The sequence below is a fragment of the Schistocerca gregaria genome, chromosome 7, assembly GCF_023897955.1.
Source record: "Schistocerca gregaria isolate iqSchGreg1 chromosome 7, iqSchGreg1.2, whole genome shotgun sequence".
NCBI lineage: Eukaryota > Metazoa > Arthropoda > Insecta > Orthoptera > Acrididae > Schistocerca > Schistocerca gregaria.
In genome coordinates this window covers 465498359-465520411 of record NC_064926.1, presented here as the reverse complement: position 1 = coordinate 465520411, position 22053 = coordinate 465498359, and the positions used below count along the sequence as shown (strand labels likewise).

The 22053-nt window shown below is 37.6% G+C and overlaps 1 protein-coding gene across 2 annotated transcripts in view; it reads right to left on the bottom strand.

Moving 5' to 3' along the window:
* LOC126282059 (DNA helicase MCM9-like) overlaps positions 1 to 22053 on the bottom strand; it is a 143797-nt gene that overhangs the window by 23634 nt on the left and 98110 nt on the right. For both annotated transcript variants that reach the window (XM_049981497.1, XM_049981498.1), the window contains exon 11: positions 15806 to 16054. In XM_049981497.1, the coding sequence (XP_049837454.1) occupies positions 15806 to 16054 (249 nt within the window). The remainder of the gene's footprint in view (positions 1 to 15805; positions 16055 to 22053) is intronic.

Genomic DNA, 22053 nt, shown 5'->3' with positions numbered 1-22053 from the left:
AGATTGTTATTTAATACACTAATGGAAAAATGTTATTATTCAATTGAAGAATTCATACAGGACAGTTTGGCAATTTGAAAAGAAAACAATCAATATGTATTGTATAATAAATTGTTCGAACTATCACTTTAATAAGTCACAGATGCAAAATACTAACGCGAATTCTTTACAGACGAATGGAAAAACTAGTAGAAGCTTACCTCGGGGAAGATCAGTTTGAATTCCATAGAAATGTTGGAACACGTGAGGCAATACTGACCCTACAACTTATCTTAGAAGCTAGATTAAGGAAGGGCAAACCTACGTTTCTAGCATTTGTAGACTTAGAGAAAGCTTTTGACAATGTTGACTGGAATACTCTCTTTCAAATTCTAAAGGAGGCAGGGGTAAAATATAGGGAGCGAAAGGTACAATTTGTACAGAAACCAGATGGCAGTTATAAGATTCAAAGGGGGAAGGAAAGGGAAGCAGTGGTTGGGAAGGGAGTGAGATAGGGCTGTAGTCTCTCCCCGATATTATTAAATCTGTATATTGAGCAAGCAGTAAAGGAAACAAAAGAAAAATTCGGAGTAGGTATTAAAATCCATGGAGAAGAAATAAAAATGTTGAGGTTCGCCGATGACATTGTAATTCTGTCAGGGACAGCAATTGACTTGGAAGAGCAGTTGAATGGAATGGATAGTGTCTTGAAAGGAGGATATAAGATTAACATCAACAAAAGCAAAACCAGGATAATGGAATGTAGTCGAATTAAGTCGCGTGATGCAGAAGGAATTAGATTAAGAAATAAGACACTTAAAGTAGTAAAGGAGTTTTGCTATTTGGGGAGCAAAATACCTGATGACGGTCGAAGTAGAGAGGATATAAAATGTAGACTGCCAATGGCAAGGAAAGGGTTTCTGAGAAGAGAAATTTGTTAACATCAAGTATAGATTTAAGAGTCAGGAAATATTTTCTTAAAGTGTTTGTATGGAGTGTAGCCATGTATGGAAGTGAAACATGGATGATAAATAGTTTGGACAAGAAGAGAATAGAAGCTTTTGAAATGTGGTGCTACAGAAGAATGCTGAAGATTAGATGGGTAGATGACATAATTTTGAGGAAGTATTGAATAGGATTGGGGAGAAGTTTGTGGTACAACTTGACTAGAAGAAGGGATCGGTTGGTAGGACATGTTCTGAGGCATCAAGGGATCACCAATTTAGTATTGGAGGGCAGCGTGGAGGGTAAAAATCGTAGAGGGAGACAAAGAGATGAGTACACTAAGGAGATTCAGAAGGATGTAGGTTGCGGTAGGTACTGGGAGATTAAGGAAGGTTGCACAGGATAGAGTAGCTGGAGAGCTGCATCAAACCAGTCTCAGGACTGAAGACCACAACAACAATAAATTGTTAATATATTGTATAAATTGTACTGCAAGCTGCAAAATGAGCATAAGTGTTATATATGTTCTTCTTAAACTGTTCAAGTGTAAAAATGCAGAAATGCCTACTGTAAATTGTTAATTATTATAACCTTTATTTTTTAATAATTTGACGTGTCTCCAGTACAAAAATCTTTGATTTGCAACTGCGCGTTATGAGACAAATAAACTACATTCTACATTCCAGGCTACGCCAGGAGTTATAAAACACGGAGAGTGATACACAAACCAATTAAAAGAAGAAACAATTGTCAATGTAACTACAGAATACATAAGGAACTTAAGCAGTATCAGTAAGATAAACAGAAATAAATAAATGCAGGAAAATGGAGGAGTTTGAGGGAACATACAGTAAATGCAATCTTTGAGAGTGTGGTGATACTGCATTTTAACATTGACATTATATTCAAAACTGTGGCTATGTAACAGTTCGCACTAAATTAATGAACCAAGTAAAATATACACAATATTTGATGAGACAACAACAAGAGGTGTTAAACATGGACCATAATACAAGTACCAGTTGAATGAAAGCCTTAACAGTTGAAACTACAGTCTATACGGAATACATAGACTGCTTCAATAAAACAAAAGAACTTAATGAATACAGGAACATGGGAATATGTAGGAACAGACAGTGTAGGAAATAATGAACAACACTGATGATTATATGAAGTTTAGGAGAGGGAAGTATTGAGCTGTGTCTGGTCATTTAGGATTAAATCTTGGCTGTGAGCTAGATGTTTGTTAATTTCCAGTTTACTAACCACATGACGCACCTCAACTTGTCAGGAAAAAATGCATTAAGTACCTTTCTAAATGCAGCAATTATGGAAGAAGAAAACAAAATACCACCACAATAGAAACCTATTCCTCTTAGATGGCCCCAGAAATCGCTTAATGCTAATTCACTGGCTCTGAATATCCTAAGCGAAACAACAATTGTCCGGTATGTGAACAGGAATGAGAAAGCGTTATAACAACAGTGATCAGTAAACAAAATCTCAAAAATGCAGGATGATGCCCGAGAGGTAATACCTCTCATAAACAAGAAATAGGTACTATCTAGAAAATCTGGAGTCAAATCTGCAGACAGTGAAGTTACATCATATGAAATCAAATATAAGTTCTTGGATCTCAAACAGCAGCAGCAGCAGCACCACCACCACCACCACCACCACCACCAACAACAACAACAACAACAGAAATGGATGCAACAGTAGCAGGCAACTAATCACAGTTCAGTGAATGATCCGTGAGACACAGAAAACCTGCACTTCTCGTGGGTTTTTGGGATGTCAACAGGACATATGAAGGAATATGACACAGCATAACATAAATATGACTGTAACCAGTCCTTATCCTAGTTACACAAAGATTTAAAGCCTAAACATTCATTGTCTAAGAAATAAACTGTTATAACTTGAGATAAATTGGAGCACTGAGTCAAAGCAGAAGGCTGCTTAGTGGGAGCCCGCTGCCAATAATAAATGTGAAAAGACGAATGTCATATGCTTTCCGAACCAGTAGCCACTGACAGTACGTTACTAATGTCTTACATAAAAAATTAAATGAACTAGATAAGTTCTTAAACACAAACTGTGGTATATCTTGTGCATAAATGACCAGTGGCCCATACAAGCTGAATCTGCCTTTTACTTCCATGTAGGACATGTGCTAAGCAAGTACACGGTAGGGCTAAAATAGCCTTGGAGAAATAGCTATTTTTGTAAATAAAGTGTAAAATATTAGCTATGACACACTAAATGTGAAATGTTTTTTCAAGAGGTAAGTTTTGAAATTGTGGCTGTACTTATTTCTAGCATTACGCTAATGTTTGTCTCTGTCAATTGTAACTCAAAATCTGATATTACAGCATTTACTGAATATCTTGAGAACCTGGAGATGAAATATGGCAACTTCAACCTTTTGTTTCTTGCCGAAGTTAAACTTAACATTATGTGTAAAACACAAATGGTGGCCTGCTTAACTATTTATAAGCTGTCAATTTGTATTGGACTAATGAACATCCAACAAGACAAGATGCATAATGTTGTTGTTGCTGTTGTTGTTGTCTTCAGTCCTGAGACTGGTCTGATGCAGCTCTCCATGCTACTCTATCCTGTGCAAGCTTCTTCATCTCCCAGTACCTACTGCAACCTACATCCTTCTGAATCTGCTTAGTGTATTCATCTCTTGGTCTTCCTCTACGATTTTTACCCTCCACGCTGCCCCCCAGTGCTAATTTGGTGATCCCTTGATGCCTCAGAACATGTCCTACCAAACGATCCCTTCTTCTAGTCAACTTGTGCCACAAACTTCTCTTCTCCCCAATCCTATTTAATACTTCCTCATTAGTTATGTGATCTACCTATCTAATCTTCAGCATTCTTCTGTAGCACCACATTTCGAAAGCTTCTATTCTCTTCTTGTTCAAACTATTTATCGTCCATGTTTCACTTCCACACATGGCTACACTCCATACAAATACTTTCAGAAATGACTTCCAGACACTTAAATCTATACTCGATGTTAACAAATTTCTCTTCTTCAGAAACCCTTTCCTTGCCATTGCCAGTCTACATTTTATATCCTCTCTACTTCGACCGTCATCAGTTAATTTGCTCCCCAAATAGCAAAACTCCTTTACTACTTTACGTGTCTCATTTCCTAATCTAATTCCCTCAGCATCACCTGATGTAATTCGACTACATTCCATTATCCTCGTTTTGCTTTTGTTGATGTTCATCTTATATCCTCCTTTCAAGACACTGTCCATTCTGTTCAACTGCTCTTCCAAGTCCTTTGCTGTCTCTGACAGAATTATAATGTCATCGGTGAACCTCAAAGTTTTTATTTCTTCTTCATGGATTTTAATACCTACTCCGAATTTTTCGTTTGTTTCCTTTACTGCTTACTCAATATACAGATTGAATAACATCGGGGAGAGGCTGCAACCTTGTCTTACTCCCTTCCCAACCACTGCTTCCCTTTCATGTCCCTGGACTCTTATAACTGCTATCTGGTTTCTGTACAAATTGTAAATAGCCTTTCGCTCCCTTTATTTTACCCCTGCCACCTTTAGAATTTGAAAGAGAGTATTCCAGTCAACATTGTCAAAAGCTTTCTCTAAGTCTACAAATGCTAGAAACGTAGGTTTGCCTTTCCTTAATCTTTCTTCTAAGATAAGTTGTAAGGTCAGTATTGCCTCACGTGTTCCAGTATTTCTACGGAATCCAAACTGATCTTCCCCGAGGTCGGCTTCTACTACTTTTTCCATTCGTCTGTAAAGAATTCAAGTTAGTATTTTGCAGCTGTAGATTATTAAACTGATAGTTCGGTAATTTTCACATCAGTCAACACCTGCTTTCTTTGGGATTAGAATTATTATATTTTTCTTTAAGTCTGAGGGTATTTCGCCTGTTTCATACATCTTGCTCACCAGATGGTACAGTTTTGTCAGGACTGGCTCTCCCAAGGCCGTCAGTAGTTCCAATGGAATGTTGTCTACTCCGGGGGCCTTGTTTCGACTCAGGTCTTTCAGTGCTCTGTCAAACTCTTCATGCAGTATCGTATCTCCCATTTCATCTTCATCTACATCCTCTTCCATTACCATAATATTGTCCTGAAGTACATCACCCTTGTATAGACCCTCTATATGCTCCTTCCACCTTTTTGCTTTCCCTTCTTTGCTTTCAGTGTTGCATAATATCACACTATAATTACCAACCTAGATAAAAATTAATTCAATTACAATGTGATGGATCCAATACAATCAGATCATCTACGTTTATGGCTGACTACTGAAAGTGTTAATCATAGTGTACAGCAACCCTCCTATGTTAAGGAGTTCATAATGTTAAAACCAAACCACATTATGCACTTGAGGTCCAAGTTATCTGAAGTAGAGTGTGAAAGTTTGAGTAACTGTAACAACGTGACAGTGCCTTTTATATGTTTATTGACACTCTCATTAACTTACTCAGTAAGTGTTGTTCACAACTAACTAAAATTGCCAAAATCATGACAAACGCTGGTGATTCTATTATGAAGCCGAGAATAGGGCAGGAAAAAAAAGGTACCTGTACTACTATATAAAGACAAGTTGTTGTTTAGTGCTGTTGCCAAAAATCTCAAAATATACTTGACTGATTTGTTTCAAATGTTTACAAGATACTCTAATAAAACTCTATAATGGGAAAATGTTATTTACTCAATTTTTTTCCACGTTACTCTAATGACCACTCAGGGTATATATATTTTTGAACAGATAAAAAATACATATGATATATGTAATATGTGAAGAGATGACTGTTACCAAAAATCTCGAAAAGTTCTTGACTGATGACATCAAATTTTTCCACATTACTCTAATCAACATCCAGACAGAAATAGGCTATATACGAGGGTAATCCCAAAAGTAAGGTCTCCTATTTTTTTATAAGTACATAGACCTGTTTATTTCTACAATGATTTACATCAGTTGACAGCTTGAGCATTTAGCTATTTTTTGACATAATTATCATTTATGTCAATGCATTTTTGTAGACGCTGTAACATTACAGGACATATTGGGACATATTGAAGTATTCGATACTGTAGACTTTTAGGGGATGTCGATACAGATATGCAAAATGTAAAGGGAAACTTTGGTGATGTTTAAATATTGTACTGTGTCAATATTAGGACATTTTGCACAGAAAGAACAAAAATAGAATTAATGTAAATATATATTAGTGTTAGTAACCTATTTTCATTCAATTTTGTAATTATATTTCATTTTGTAAAAGAAAGACTAATTGTTTGCTGTAGCTCTGATTAATTGTATAAATTATCAGTTTTGAGCTAAATTATTTCGTATAATATGGACAAGATATTTTTAAAAACTCACCAGCTAAAGAGAAAGTCTGTAAATGAACGTTTAATGCACACTTCTGGAACTTTCTATGGAGAAATTCTATATTATGATCGCAAAAATACGAAAACTTGTGAAAACTGTTTCATAACCTAATTTCGAAAGACGATTTGTATCAAGAAATACTGCTAAAAAGATTTATTTACGTTTTGAAACACGATTTAAATCACTTTACATATAAATAGTTGTTCTAAATCACTCAAGAAATATCCAGAATCAAATGTCAAGATATTTCTGGAAACATCGGTACAAATCTGGTGAAGGTTATCCAGAAGCTGGTAGAAAAATGTTATAAAATCTATTTGGAAATTATGCTTGTAAGAATTTATATGTACTGATCCTTTTACTTACTTTAATCTGTACTAAAATTCTGTAATGTCTAATTTAATTTTAAGTCGTGAATTGCTATCGTATTGTAAACAAAACATTGTCAAAGACTCTCATTGTTTGGAAAGATATTAATACACCTAGGAGTTGTCAGTTGCCAGTTCGGATATGCAGTGCGGTTAGCTCTGATAGTCAGTTGTTGAGTCTGTGAATTCTGTCAGTTCTGTTTTGTAAATAAACGTCTGTAATGAAGAATTACTTGTCGTCGTCAATATGAACTCAAGACCTTTTGCATGAAGCAGACACCTCCTAATGCAACGTTTTAATTTGGTGTTGAGGAGCTGAAATCTCATAACGCTGTGGCAGTTTTTGTATGCCCATGTCATATCAGCTCACCACCATGCTGTTCAGAAAGTCTTTCACCTCGTCCGACGACAAAGTGAAAGAAGAGGTTCATAACTTTGTGAACAGCATAGCGGCGAGCTGGTATGACATGGGCATACAAAAACTGCCACAGCGTCTACAAAAATGCATCGACAGAAATGTTGATTATGTCGAAAAATAGGTAAATGATCAAGCTGCAAACTGTGTAAATCATTGTAGAAATAAACAGGTCTATGTACTTATTAAAAAATAGGAGACCTTACTTTTGGGATTAGCCCCGTATTTTAATATATATTATATCTAAATATATGTGCAATATACTTGTATAAATGGCGAACCACTGTTACCAAATATCTCTGAAAATTCTTGGCCGATTTGGCTTCAGATTTTTACACAATATTCAGATATACAGGGCGGTGGTCCATTGATCGTGACCGGGCCAAATATCTCATGAAATAAGCATCAAATGAAAAAACTACAAAGAAGGAAACTTGTCTAGCTTGAAGGGGGAAAGCAGATGGCGCTATGGTTGGCCCTCTAGATGGCGTTGCCATAGGTTAAACGGATATCAACAGTGTTTTTTAAAAATAGGAACCTCCATTTTTTTTACATATTCATGTAGCACGTAAAAAATATGAATGTTTTAGTTGGAAAACTTTTTTCGCTTTCTGATAGACGGCACTGTAATAGTCACAAACACATGGCTCACAATTTTAGACGAACAGTTGGAATCGGGTAGGTTTTTTAAATTAAAATACAGAACGTAGGTATGTCTGAACATTTCATTTTGGTTGTTCCAATGCGATACATGTACCTTTGTGAACTTACCATTTCTGAGAACGCATGCTGTTACAGCGTAATTACCTGCAAATACCACATTAATGCAATAAATGCTCAAAATGATGTCCATCAACCTTAATGCATTTGGCAATACGTGTAACGACATTCCTCTCAACAGCAAGTGGTTCGCCTTCCGTAATGTTCACACATGCATTGACAGTACGCTGACGCATGTTGTCAGGCGTTGTCGAGGGATCATGATAGAAAATATCCTTCATTTTTCCCTCACAGAAAGAAATCTGGGGACATCAGATCGGGTGAACGTGTGGGCCATGGTATGGTGCTTCGACGACCAATCCAACTGTCATGAAATATGCTATTCAACACTGTTTCAACCGCACACAAGCTATGTGCCGCACATCCATCATGTTGGAAGTACATCGCCATTCTGTCAAGCAGTGAAAAATCTTGTAGCGACATCGGTAGAACATTACATAGGAAATAGGCATATATTGCACCACTTAAATTGGCATCGATAAAATGGGGGCAATTATCCTTCCTTCCATAATGCTGCACCATACATTAATGCACCAAGGTCGCCGCTGTTCTACTTGTTGCAGCCATTGTAGATTTTCCATTGCCCAATAGTGCATATTAAGCCAGTTTACATTACTGCTGTTGGTGAATGATGCTTCGTTGCTAAATAGAATGCGTGCAAAAAATCTGTCATCAACATAAAAGTTTTTGGGTATGGTACCGCGTCATAATGTAAAAATCTACTGCTGCTGGAGAAAAACCAACGTTTTGGCCACAGTTGCAGACCTTCTTCTTAGACCCAGAAGAAGGCCTCTGCAACTGTGGCCGAAACATTGGTTTTTCTCCAGCAGCAGTAGTTTTTTACATTATGATGTGGTACCATACCCAGAAAACTTTTATGTCGACTAACTCTGGCCGTGGAAGCCTACGCAGTTATATAAATCTGTCATCGCCCCGTTATTTCTCTTGTGCCCAGTGGCAGAACTGTACACGACATTCAAAGTCGTCACCAAGCAATAACTGGTGCATAGAAATATGGTACGGGTGCAATCAATGTTGATGTATCATTCTCAATACTGACGTTTTTGAGATTCCCAATTCTTGCACATTTTGTCTGCTACAGATGGGTGGATTAGCTGCGACAACAGCTAAAACACATACTTGGGCATCATCATTTGTTGCAGGTCATGGCTGACATTTCAGAAGTGGCTGAAAACTTCCTGTTTCCTTAAATAATGTAACTATCCAGAGAACGGTCCGGACACTTAGACGATGTCATCCAGGATACCGAGCAGCATACATAGCACACACGCCCATTGTGCATTTTGATCACAATAGCCATACATCAACACGATATCGACCTTTACCGCAATTCGTAAATGGTCCATTTTAACATGGGTAATGTATCACGAAGCAAATACCATCCGCACTGGTGGAATGTTGCGTGATACCACGTACTTATACGTTTGTGACTATTACAGCGCCATCTATCACAAAGTGAAAAAAGTGGTCCAACTAAAACATTCGTATTTCTTTATGTACCACACGAATATGTAATAAAAAATGGGGGTTCCTATTTACAAAAGCGTAGTTGATATCAGCTTGACCCATGGCAACACCATCTAGCGGGCCAACCATAGCGCCATCTGGTTTCCCCCTTCAAGCTAGACGAGTTTCGTTCTTTTTAATTTTTTCGTTTGATGCTTATTTTGTGAGATATTTGGCCCAGTCACTATCAATGCAGCACCCTGTATATAAGGGAAAACATTGGTACCTAATATCTTGAAAAAGTTCTTGACCAATTTAGTTCACATGTTTGGACAACACCATATTGAATATGGATGGAAACAGTTTAATTATTTTTTTAATATATGTAATATATAATGCTACTATCCAGTTTTCAGCAAAAGCCGGCCGGAGTGGCCGTGCGGTTCTAGGCGCTACAGTCTGGAGCTGTGAGACTGCTACAGTCACAGGTTCGAATCCTGTCTGGATGTGTGTGATGTCTCTAGGTTTGTTAGGTCTAAGTAATTCTAAGTTCTAGGGGACTGATGACCTCAGAGGTTAAGTCCCATAGTGTTCAGAGCCATTTGAACCATTTTTTTTAGCAAAAATTAATAACAAGTAGAGAGAAAGCCACTGTGAAGTACTGCATTAGCAGCCACAGGCTGGTAACTGCGAGTGTGGCGATACGTGGGTCAGAATAACGTACACATAAGGGGTTTCAAGATGAGGCTAGCTGCACTCAGGACAAAACAGCACCACACAGCAGTAATGGCCATAGCAGGCAGATTGATATCAGGCAGCCTGGAAAGAAATGAATGCTATAGAAGAGTAACACGAACCATGCAAGTGACTTCAATGCCATGCCTTACCCTGTACCGCAGTCGATCTTTGGACAGCAGAATAGCTGCAATGCAGCTAACAACAAATATGGGCGAAGTACACACACAGTGCAACTCACTGAAAATTACTCCAAGTAATGAACTAAGTCACACTACGTCATCTGAAAACACCAACCGGTCTTAGTTATGCCCCAGGTTATTGACCTCTTAGGGAATGGAGGCTAAGCAAAACTAGAGACATGTTTTGTAAGGTTTGACAAACTAACTGACATCAAGGATGATTTGTATCAGCAGGAGTTGGATATAGTAGATAAAGTCAAGAAAGAACAAGTACAAGCAATGATCAAGGCGTAAACGTTTAACATTCACACAGTTAATTTTCGATACAGGTGCAACTACCAACCTATGTCAAATGCATTTTTTTGTGAATTGAAGAAGAGAGGCAAATTCCCTACATTTCCTGTACAAAATTGCAAGGTGAAAACTGCTACGGACAGTAAGACTAAATTTGTTAGGCATCAGGCACTTATTCCATTACAAAATGAACATTTTACAGTGAAGTGCAACTTTCTTATAATTGACAAACTTATAGTTAATTGTCTTATTGGCATGGATATGTTTAGAACATACAACACACCGATTGCCATAGGTAATGGTAAATGTCACCTTTTTGTAAAGGATCAGATCTTTTCTATTGATTTAGTCAAAACAGCTGATGAAAGTAACAAAAATAAACCAGAGTCAAATGTAGTAGCACAATATTCCTTTCCAGTTGTATATTTCACAAACAAATTTGATACTGAACAAGAAGCAAACACTGAAGTTGGTTACGAAATGGTAAAGCAGAAACTAAGTGAATCACAAGTACTAAATGATATGCAATGACAAGAACTTTTTAGCTTGTTATTTAAGTATGCCAATATTTTCAGTAAGGAGCCAGGAGTAATGAATAATAAATTTGAAGTCTAAACATGGGAGACATTTTGTGTAATGTCATATCCTATTCCATGGGCAAAACGAGAGGCAGTAAGGGAAGAGATCAATCATATGATTAAATGGGGAAATATAATAACTTCATTTTCACCCTATATTAGTCCAATGTTATCAGTAAGCAAACCAGATGTTCAGTACGATCAGTTCTCAATGCCAGAAGTATCAATAAGATTATAGTACCAAACAACTTGGACAAACAGCTTCTCAAGTTTTACAATAAAAAATATTTCAGTATACTTGATCTCAAGATGTTCTACTGGCAAATAAAGCTCCACGATGAAAATATACAGCAGTGTTTGTGGTGGCAGAAGTTACGAATTTCGTGTGCTACCTTTTGGACTGAACATTAGAACAGGAGTGTTTATATCTGCATTGGACAAGGTTTTGGGACCAGACTGCTAAGCAAAGTCACTGTTTATGTAGACAACATAATAATAGCCACACCCACTTGGTTAGAACATATCAAGCTCATTGAGCAGGTGCTTCAATGATTTGCAGATTAAAGAGTAACAGTCAATTTAAAAATTTTGGAATGGAGCAAGTCAAATTTTTAGGACACGTTGTGTCAGAACAAGGTATAATAGCTGATCCTAAAAGACTTGATGCCACAAGCAAGTGTCCTACTTCAAGGAATAAAAAACAACTAAAAGCTTTTTTAGGACTAGCATCCTTTTTTTGTAAATTCGTACCACAGCAACTCATGAACAGTGATGCATTACTCAACTTGTTATGAAAAATAGGCTTTGGTTGTGGGATGATAAATGTCAGGAGGATTTTAATAACATTACGCAGGAATTAATCAATGCAAACATTCTTAGCCACCCTGACGTGTCCAAGGATTTTGTCTATGCACAGATGCCCCATTTCAAGGGCTGTTGGTATGCTTGTTCCACATACGACAGAAAGAAGGTAATGAAGTACTCAAGGTCATCAGTTTTGCTTGTCGCATGTTTTCAGAAGCAGAAAGATCTTACTCTGAGTCAGAATTGGAAAGTTTAGCGGAAATATGTGTATTTAAAAAGTTGGAATATTTTTTGTGAGGCAAGAATACCAAAGTTTATTGTGACCATCAGTCACTGTCATTTCTTTTAACATGTAAACATTACACCATCGCTAGGTGGTGTCTATATTTACAAGAATTCAATTTTAAGTTCATTTATATTAAAGGAAGTCAGAATGTTATTGCAGATGCCTTGTCCAGGTTACCACAAGGTTTAGAGGAACTTGATGAATTAACAGAGCAGGATGCAGAACCCAGAACGTTATTGATGCAAGGTACAGCACAACTGTATGATTACCATACATCTTGTAAGCTAATGAAAATTATACAACAGCAAGATCACAGAAACCTTAAGCGAGATGAAGGGTGGAAAGGTAAGTAAATGATATGAGGAGTACAAGGGCGATGTGTTTCATAGGAGACATGAAAAATCTGATTAATGGTGTGTGTGTGTGTGTGTGTGTGTGTGTGTGTGTGTGTGTGTGTGTTCCTGAAGAATATATGGAGGAATTTATAAGACATACACATGAAATATGGTGACATTATGGAGTGAGCAAATGTACTGGAAATATTGCAACACTTCGTTATTTTCCAAATTTGAGAAGACAAGTCCTACAGGTATTAAGAAAGTGTGCAATATGTCAAAAGAGTACAATGTGCCAAAATATACTGAGCTACACCCAATACTCACAAAAAAACTCTATAGATATTGTATCCCTGGACATAGCTGGTCCATATTCAAGATGTAGAGGAGGAGTAAGATATGTAGTATTACTATATGATATTTTCTTGAAACATATCAAAATGTATGCCATTAAAAATGCAACAGCCACAAATATCAGAAAAAGAATTGAGAGAGACTATTTGAGAAGAGTAGGTAAACCAAAGGTACTACTAACTGATAATGCTTCATAATTCTCTGGGCAAAAGTGGAAACAATTTATGACCTCACTGGGCATAAAGCACATATTAGTACGCCTTTTTAACCCAGAAGCAAGCCCAGGAGAATGGGTTTTTAAAGAATTTAACCAGTTTATTAGGATTTACACCCCTCACAAACACATCCGATGGGTAGAATACGTAACTCCTTTCAAGCAAGTTGTCAATAATGGCAATTCTTCGATATGTGACACTCAGCTGAAAGTGTGACATTCAAGGTGACATCAACATTAAGAAAGCGAGTGCACGCACATGCAACGGTAGCATCTAGCTCTTAGCCCGCCAAATTGGCCAGTGCACCTGTGCAAAAACTGGCAGTGAGAGAAGCAAACTGAACATTAGTTAACATGCTAAATTCAGATATGTAATGGACTACCATATTATGTATATATCTTTTAATTTCTTGAAAAAACTTAACATACATAGGATAAGCAGACATATCCATTCAAAAAAAAAAAAAAAAAAAAAACAAACAGGATATCGCTAAGTTAACATTTATTCAAAAACAAAAAATTGAAACACCGTTAGATCATAAGCATTAGCAAAGATGTTAATTATGAATGTGCAGTGAGGTGCAGACAAATGGAAGAAAAAACTTTCATATGAAGTCCTATGTATCATGTGTGTGCATGAATAATAGTATACTGAACAACAGTATCAAGTATTTTTTATTTATTGATGTAGAGGGAAAACCATATAAGGGGGATTTTCTCGATTATGACAAGCATCGGTGTTCTCGGAGTCTGCTGTCTGCAACTACAATTGAAATGTAAGCAAAATCCGATAGCCAAGAAAAATTCAAATAAGCACAGAACATTTCTAATAATGCAGTCATATTATATCCAGTAAAAAATTGTTTTCATATCAATATTTAATAATATTTATTTAGTAATAATATTTTTTATTAATACAACACACTGCCTGCTCAGTACTCTCCTCCTCGCATTCGTCCTTGTTCACAGCCAAGCAGGTGTAGAGCTCCCTCTCCAAACATTCTGTGATGCTGTGCTTTAGCTACTGTGAAACAAGGACTGCAATTTCTTCTAGGATGCAAGTCATTTGTAACAACAGCAACTAATATATAAATAAAAGATCTCAATCACAATTCAGTCCAATTCTCAAAATTACGCTCGTCACATGATCTAATGATGCCTGTTGGTACTATCTCCACTACAGGTCTCACTGCTGTGATTTAGTTGCAAGATAACAATTACAGTCAGTTTAACAGTATTTACTTCATTAGTTAAACATTTCATTCTGGATTAATTTTCTTCCTTGTTTCATTTGAATGCCACCATAATGCTCTAAAGCAGACTAAAAGATGGTTATGTTTCTAATACGTCAACAGTGACCGAATCTCTCATCTGCAACCCACTCAGAAAATTATTACAGTGTCTCATAACCAAATAAAATACGTACAGATTTGAGTTAAGAATAAAGTTTTGAAGGACAACATTTTCACCTTTGAATGTTACCTTTACTCAAGAATCGGCATAATGTTTTTATACAGTATTTACACATATATGAAAACTTTTATTGGAAACCTGTTCAAACACAACAAGAGTTCGTATGATGATAGAATTTAAAGCTATTTCCTCCTGGGTTTCACAAAACTATCAAATTTTAAGCAGCACAATAGATTGCTGTAGTGGGTAATTCGTAGTTTCTCATGTATACCTTGCACTAGCACGATTCAAGTCATTTGTCCGAGCAATATCAATGCTGTATCGAGTGCTCCAGCATATCTGGAAATACTGAGCCTGTTCGAGCTTGAGTATTGTTTTCCCAGTCCCACCCTTCCAAATTCTTCAAAATGAATCTGGATGTGTCCTCAGAAGTGAAAGATTATCTGTAAATGTAAGACAACCCCTATATACTCTATTAAACAATGCGAAAATGTTATCATCATCAGTAATAGTTTAATCTGTGAATACAAGATGACACTCTATTTTTCAAATCACGAATTTGAGAAAAAAATGTGTCTTATAATTGGGTAAATATGGTAGTTATTTTACAATATGACGTAGCACCACATTCAGAAAACTTTGTGGTAACCACCTTCTCACGAAAGCCCGTGCAATTGTATACCATATCAATCGTAAACCACAATTAAATTTTCATCCCTCATGATGGACTGAATGATTTCTCCTTCATCTGCAGACACGGTACTGCTTGCACTACTGATCTGGGTCTTGGCTCTGTGTCCATCTTGACTTTGATAATGTGTTCATTATGCAGTTCATTGTTTTCCACGTTTTTGTTTTCTTATTTATTATTAGACCTATTCTTGCATTATCTCTATCTGATTAGTGTGACCAGAAGTCCTGGTCTTTCTGTCACCACACTTCCCTACTTCCCACAACATCTAACTTCAACCTACCTACTTCACAGCAAGATGTGGAAATGTAAAATGAATCTCTTTCTTCTTTGCGATTCCTTCTATGCTGTAGATCAGTCCTCACGTAGAAGTAAGTGATACAGTATAGCATAAAGTAAATAGTCGCAAGCTGTGAAAATGTGTTGCCTGCACTATGAATCCCTACCTGTGTAATAAGGTTTCATTTGGTTTGCTTTTGAAAGATTTTTTTTTCTAATGAGAAATTATTCATTCTGTGTTTTTCTGTTGCCTTCCATACAGATCCATATGTTAGTTTGAGACATACCTTATGAGACTCTCCAGTAAACGTACAGTAGTCCTTGCAGCATTTCTACAGTCAGCCTTACGTTGCGCTTGGTAGTATTGTGTCAAAATGATATTGGCTTCCTCTGTGAAGGATGGTTGAATGTGCTTGATGATGCAGAAATATGCCTGCAGCTTTTCTAGCTCCCACAAATCACTGGAACTGCATTTGCTCTCCTCAGAAAAGATCCTGACAGGATCCCTTCCTTTAAGAATAAAGCCTGAAACTAGCCTGCAAAAATATTGAGAGACTGTGAAAATAACCAGGAACATGTAGACATGCACTTACATACAGCTTGCTCTTGACAGGGTCTTTCTGAAAGCTTTGACGTTCTGGTCTGAACTTCCTTGCCAGGCACACAACTGCACTGTCAAAAAGAACTTATCACTAAAAATATAAATCATGAATAACTATAATAAAAAAAACTGAGAGGAAACATCTACAACGTCATGTTCTACATTTCCAGTGCTTAGCTGATTAGGAGCTTTTCAATATAGTGGTTTATTTTCAATTTCAAAGTGGGTTTAAGTGTGTACTAGTACCACGAGCCATTGCAACTGATGTTTGGGAATTATCTCTCTCCATTGTTGAGTCTGCCAGAAGTGGCAAAGAATGTGCACGATTCTGGTAGCGTTAAGTCCTTGGAGAAATATAACCAATCAGATGAGTGAATTCAACAACTCAATGTATAGTTGAAACACTAAGTAAACAAGACTGTGAACTTTGCTAACTTTTGGATGATTGCTTCTTCAGAGCTATTGATTACACACATACACACATGGGAAAAATATATAAAAAACAAAGATTCCAAGACTTATCAAGCGGGAAAGCGCCGGTAGACAGGCACAATAAATAAAACACACAAAAACACACACAGAATTTCTAGCTTTCGCAACTGACGGTTGATTCTTCAGGAAAGAGGGAAGGAGAGGGAAAGACGAAAGGATGTGGGTTTTAAGGGAGAGGGTAAGGAGTCATTCCAATCCCGGGAGCGGAAAGACTTACCTTATAAAATAGAAAGAAACTTCCACATGGGAAAAATATATTAAAAACAAAGATTCCAAGACTTACCAAGCGGGAAAGTGCCGGCAGACAGGCACATGAACAAAACACACAAACACACACACAGAATTACTAGCTTTCGCAACCGATGGTTGCTTCTTCAGGAAGGAGAGGGAAAGACGAAAGGATGTGGGTTTTAAGGGAGAGGGTAAGGAGTCATTCCAATCCCGGGAGCGGAAAGACTTCCCTTAGGGGAAAAAAAACACACATATCCATCCGCACATACACAGACACAAGCGGATGGATGTGTGTGTTTGTGTGTGTGTGCGAGTGTACACCTGTCCTTTTTTTCCCCCAAGGGAAGTCTTTCCGCTCCCGGGATTGGAATGACTCCTTACCCTCTCCCTTAAAACCCACATCCTTTCATTTTTCCCTCTCCTTCCCTCTTTCCTGATGAAGCAACTGCCAGTTGCGAAAGCTCGTAATTCTGTGTGTGTGTTTGCGTGTTTTGTTCATGTGCCTGTCTGCCGGCGCTTTCCCGCTTGGTAAGTCTTGGAATCTTTGTTTTTAATATATTTTCCCATGTGGAAGTTTCTTTCTGCCCAGCATTGGAGTTCAAATGGGGTGAGGGTCTGCATGGTGTGAATTTGATGAAAGGAGGAATGAGATGGGCAGTAGTTCTCACCGCAGGCAGAGGGAACTGTGTGTTGCGCACAATGATGTAAAGGTGTAGATTTGCAGTGGAAGTGGGAGTACACCAGGGGAACAAACTATGGACTGTAGGATGCGAATGCAGGATGAGTGAAGTTAATGTGCACTTACATAGGCCATAGATATAAATTGTATATAGTCACCAATATAGCTCAATAACATTGCCAGGTACAAATACTGCAGCTACAAGTTTAGCAACATTGCTGGCCACTGTGGCCTGGCAATATTTGCAGCAAACCATTTCTGAACAAGAATTGTTTACACAGTACACAGTATTGTTACAAAATGGACAAAACCTAACTAGTGGATGTGGGTGCAGCTCTACTCCAGAGTAGATGTGGTGTAAGGATGGATTAAGATATATAGATTCAGTAGGCAATGGAGTACGACTTTCGGAGGCACGGAAAAGATTGTGGGTAGGATATTCCACATTTCTGGGTGCAATGATACACAGTTGAAGCCCTGTTGAAAGATAACATTAAGTTGTTCCACACATTAATATTCCAACAGCCTCAGGAACCACTGTAAAATGTCATCTATTTCACTATCCAATATTATAATGACTTGGCATGAACCAAATGGAATGAAAAATCAATTTGAGGGTACTCTATCAAGAAATACTCAAACTGGACTGGATGCTGCAGTCTTAATTTACATCAGAATTTAAAGTGGTCACAGACTAGTGCAGTGCAGACTCAAAATAAACACCAAGCCGCAAGGGAATCAAACTGTTTGCAGGAAATCAGAAATGAATGATTTGAAAATTTACTTAATAATAGAACATTATATCAGATTAAATTAAATAACAAGTTTTGGGTTTTGGGAAAATGTAAGGTTAGAAGGAAATAGATAAAAGGGACAATCACATAATAAACGTAGTTGGGAAATATGCTTTGCAACAGACAAAAAGAAAAGAAAAATCCCAAATGGGAGATGTGATGGAGTGGGGGTGATGGGATGGAGGGGGCAGGGGGGGGGGGGGGAATTGTTCAAAGTATTTTTTAAATGTTTGACAGAGCACTGAAAGACCTGAGTCGAAACAAGGCCCCCGGAGTAGACAACATTCCATTGGAACTACTGACGACCTTGGGAGAGCCAGTCCTGACAAAACTGTACCATCTGGTGAGCAAGATGTATGAGACAGGTGAAATACCCTCAGACTTCAAGAAGAATATAATAATTCCAATCCCAAAGAAAGCAGATGCTGACAGATGTGAAAATTACCGAACTATCTTTACAGACGAATCGAAAAACTAGTAGAATCCAACCTCAGGGAAGATCAGTTTGGATTCCGTAGAAATGTTGGAACACGTGAGGCAATACTGACCCTACCACTTATCTTAGACGCTAGATTAAGGAAGGGCAAACCTACGTTTCTAGCATTTGTAGACTTAGAAAAAGCTTTTGACAATTTTGATTGGAATACTCTCTTTCAAATTCTGAAGGTGGCGGGGGTAAAATACAGGGAGCGAAAGGCTATTTACAATTTGTACAGAAACCAGATGGCAGTTATAAGAGTCGAGGGACATGAAAGGGAAGCAGTGGTTGGGAAGGGAGTGAGACAGGGTTGTAGCCTCTCCCCGATGTTATTCAATCTGTATATTGAGCAAGCAGTGAAGGAAACAAAAGAAAAGTTCGGAGTAGGTATTAAAATCCATGGAGAAGAAATAAAAACTTTGAGGTTCACCGATGACATTGTAATTCTGTCAGGGACAGCAAAGGACTTGGAAGAGCAGTTGAATGGAATTGACAGTGTCTTGAAAGGAGGATATAAGACTAACAACAACAAAAGCAAAACGAGGATAATGGAATGTAGTCGAATTAAGTCGGGTGATGTTGAGGGTATTAGATTAGGAAATGAGACACTTAAAGTAGTAAAGGAGTTTTGCTATTTGGGGAGCAAAATAGCTGATGATGGTCGAAGTAGAGAGGATATAAAATGTAGACTGGCAATGGCAAGGAAAGGGTTTCTGAAGAAGAGAAATTTGTTAACATCGAGTATATATTTAAGTGTCAGGAAGACATTTCTGAAAGTATTTGTTTGGAGTGTAGCCATGTATGGAAGTGAAACGTGGACGATAAATAGTTTGGACAGTAAGAGAATAGAAGCTTTCGAAATGTGGTGCTACAGAAGAATGTTGAAGATTAGATGGGTAGATCACATAACTAATGAGGAAGTATTGAGTAGGATTTGGGGAGAAGAGAAGTTTGTGGCCCAACTTGACCAGAAGAAGGGATCGGTTGGTAGGACATGTTCTGAGGCATCAAGGGATCACCAATTTGGTATTGGAGAGCAGCGTGGAGGGTAAAAATCGTAGAGGGAGACCTATAGATGACTACACTAAGCAGATTCAGAAGGATGTAGGTTGCAGTGGGTACTGGGAGATGAAGAGGCTTGCACAGGATAGAGTAGCATGGAGAGCTGCATCAAACCAGTCTCAGGACTGAAGCCCACAACAACAACAACAACAACAACAACAATATTGTTTAAGAGATGAATTCCAAAACACATAGTTAATCATGGAAATAACCACATTTGTGAATGAACAAGAGATGACGTGTATAGTTTTTTTGAAGTATCTTGAAAGGCACAAAGAGAAGATACTGTGTCACTAGAAATGATCAGAGCTGGACGAAGAGCAATACAAAAAGTAATTTCAAAATTATTTACTGAAATTCTGTAGGTTACGACAAGTCCCAGACATTGGAACATAGCTCTAATGTTTCTACTTTCCAAGGATGGCAACAAGCAAGACTGAAAAACTACAGACCAATCAGCCACCTGTGTGAAATGAACAAGGTATTCACTACAATGTCACCAACCTTGTGGGAAAAATGACAAGGGATTTTTCTTGCAAGTCATTAACAGAACTGCAGGATGTAGCAATGAGTTAAACTCAGCACTTTGTCTAGGGTTCATATATTCTGAGAAAGCTTTTTAGCCAGTTTCAACAGAATTTCAACTGAAATCCACTTAGAAAGAAGGTCTGATTCAAACTTTGTTAGTATACTGAGAAGTATATATGTCAATGCTACAGCTTCTATTACCATTCATCATGGTACTGGGTAATTCAAAAGAGAAAGGGTGCCAAGAAATGAGATTCTGTACAGCCGAAAAATCAAATATTTATTGCAAAAAATATAAAAAGACTCTTAGTACAAAAAATTTAACGATTTAAGAACTAAAAGATGTCTACAGTAATATAAAAAGACGTTTTTTTACACAGTGTTAAACAATATATTAACTAAAAATGTCTACATACACTATAATATGTACTGGTTTTAATAGGAAAAACGACAAACAAATTATGGTACTGTACTGTACTTAATAACATTTTTTTAAAGAAATAAACTACTGTATGCATAAACTAAGAAATGACTATACTGTATGCACTGTTTTTACAATAAAAACAAAAACAAATTACTTGCAAAAAAAGTCAGTGATACATTTCTGTTTAGCAGATGATATTCTAGATTTCGCTGCAGTGTCCTTCCATTTATTTTTATACACAAAACGTCCATTGGAGCTTAGTCGGATTCTGCTCGATGTATTGAAGGGCGATGTCAAAAGCGTTTTTTGCATCATTGTGTGAAATCCGGGTGGGTTGTCCGTCTTTGCCGTCCGAGTCCTCATTCACAGTTTCCTGGCTAACAGCGCCAACAATCTGGCCGTCATTGAGCTCTTCAAAAGTGTCACAGTCTTTGTCACATTCATTGATCCACTCTTCAACTTCATTGCCAGGCATGTTCAACTCCAGAGTTCGTAGATCTTTAATGATTTCCAGTGCTTTGTTGTTTTGCTCATCTTCGGTACGCTCATTTTCAGTCGTAGCTTGTGGCCATAGCTTACGCCGCAATTTCTGCAGTGTGTCAGGTTTCAGTTCATCCCATGCTGCAGTGATTGTGCAGATAGCATGCCTCAAGTAAGTTATGACCTCCTCCAGATTTTTCCAAGACTGAGCTGATATATTTTCTGCGATATCGCCTTTTTAACCATTTGATAATGCCCTGATCCATTGGTTGGATGAGTGTGGTCACTTTAGGAGACAGAAAGAGAGCATTTACGTCCCCTTTCATCAAATCTTTCTCAGATGGATGTGATGGTGCAATATCCAAAAGCAGTAGAGCACAAACAGGCAGATTTTTTTGCTTCAAGTCTTTTTCGACCGCTGGCAAACTCGTCGAAAAACCAAGATTTAAAAAGGTTGCAGTCCATCCAAGCAGATTTTTGATGATGACCATCATCATCATCATCATCATCATCATCATCATTATCATTTAAGACTGATTATGCCTTTCAGCGTTCAGTTTGGAGCATAGTCCCCCTTATAAAATTCCTCCATGATCCGCTATTCAGTGCTAACATTGGTGCCTCTTCTGATGTTAAACCTATTACTTCAAAATCATTCTTAACCGAATCCAGGTACCTTCTCTTTGGTCTACCTTGACTCCTCCTACCCTCTACTGCTGAACCCATGAGTCTCTTGAGTAACCTTGCTTCTCCCATGCGTGTAACA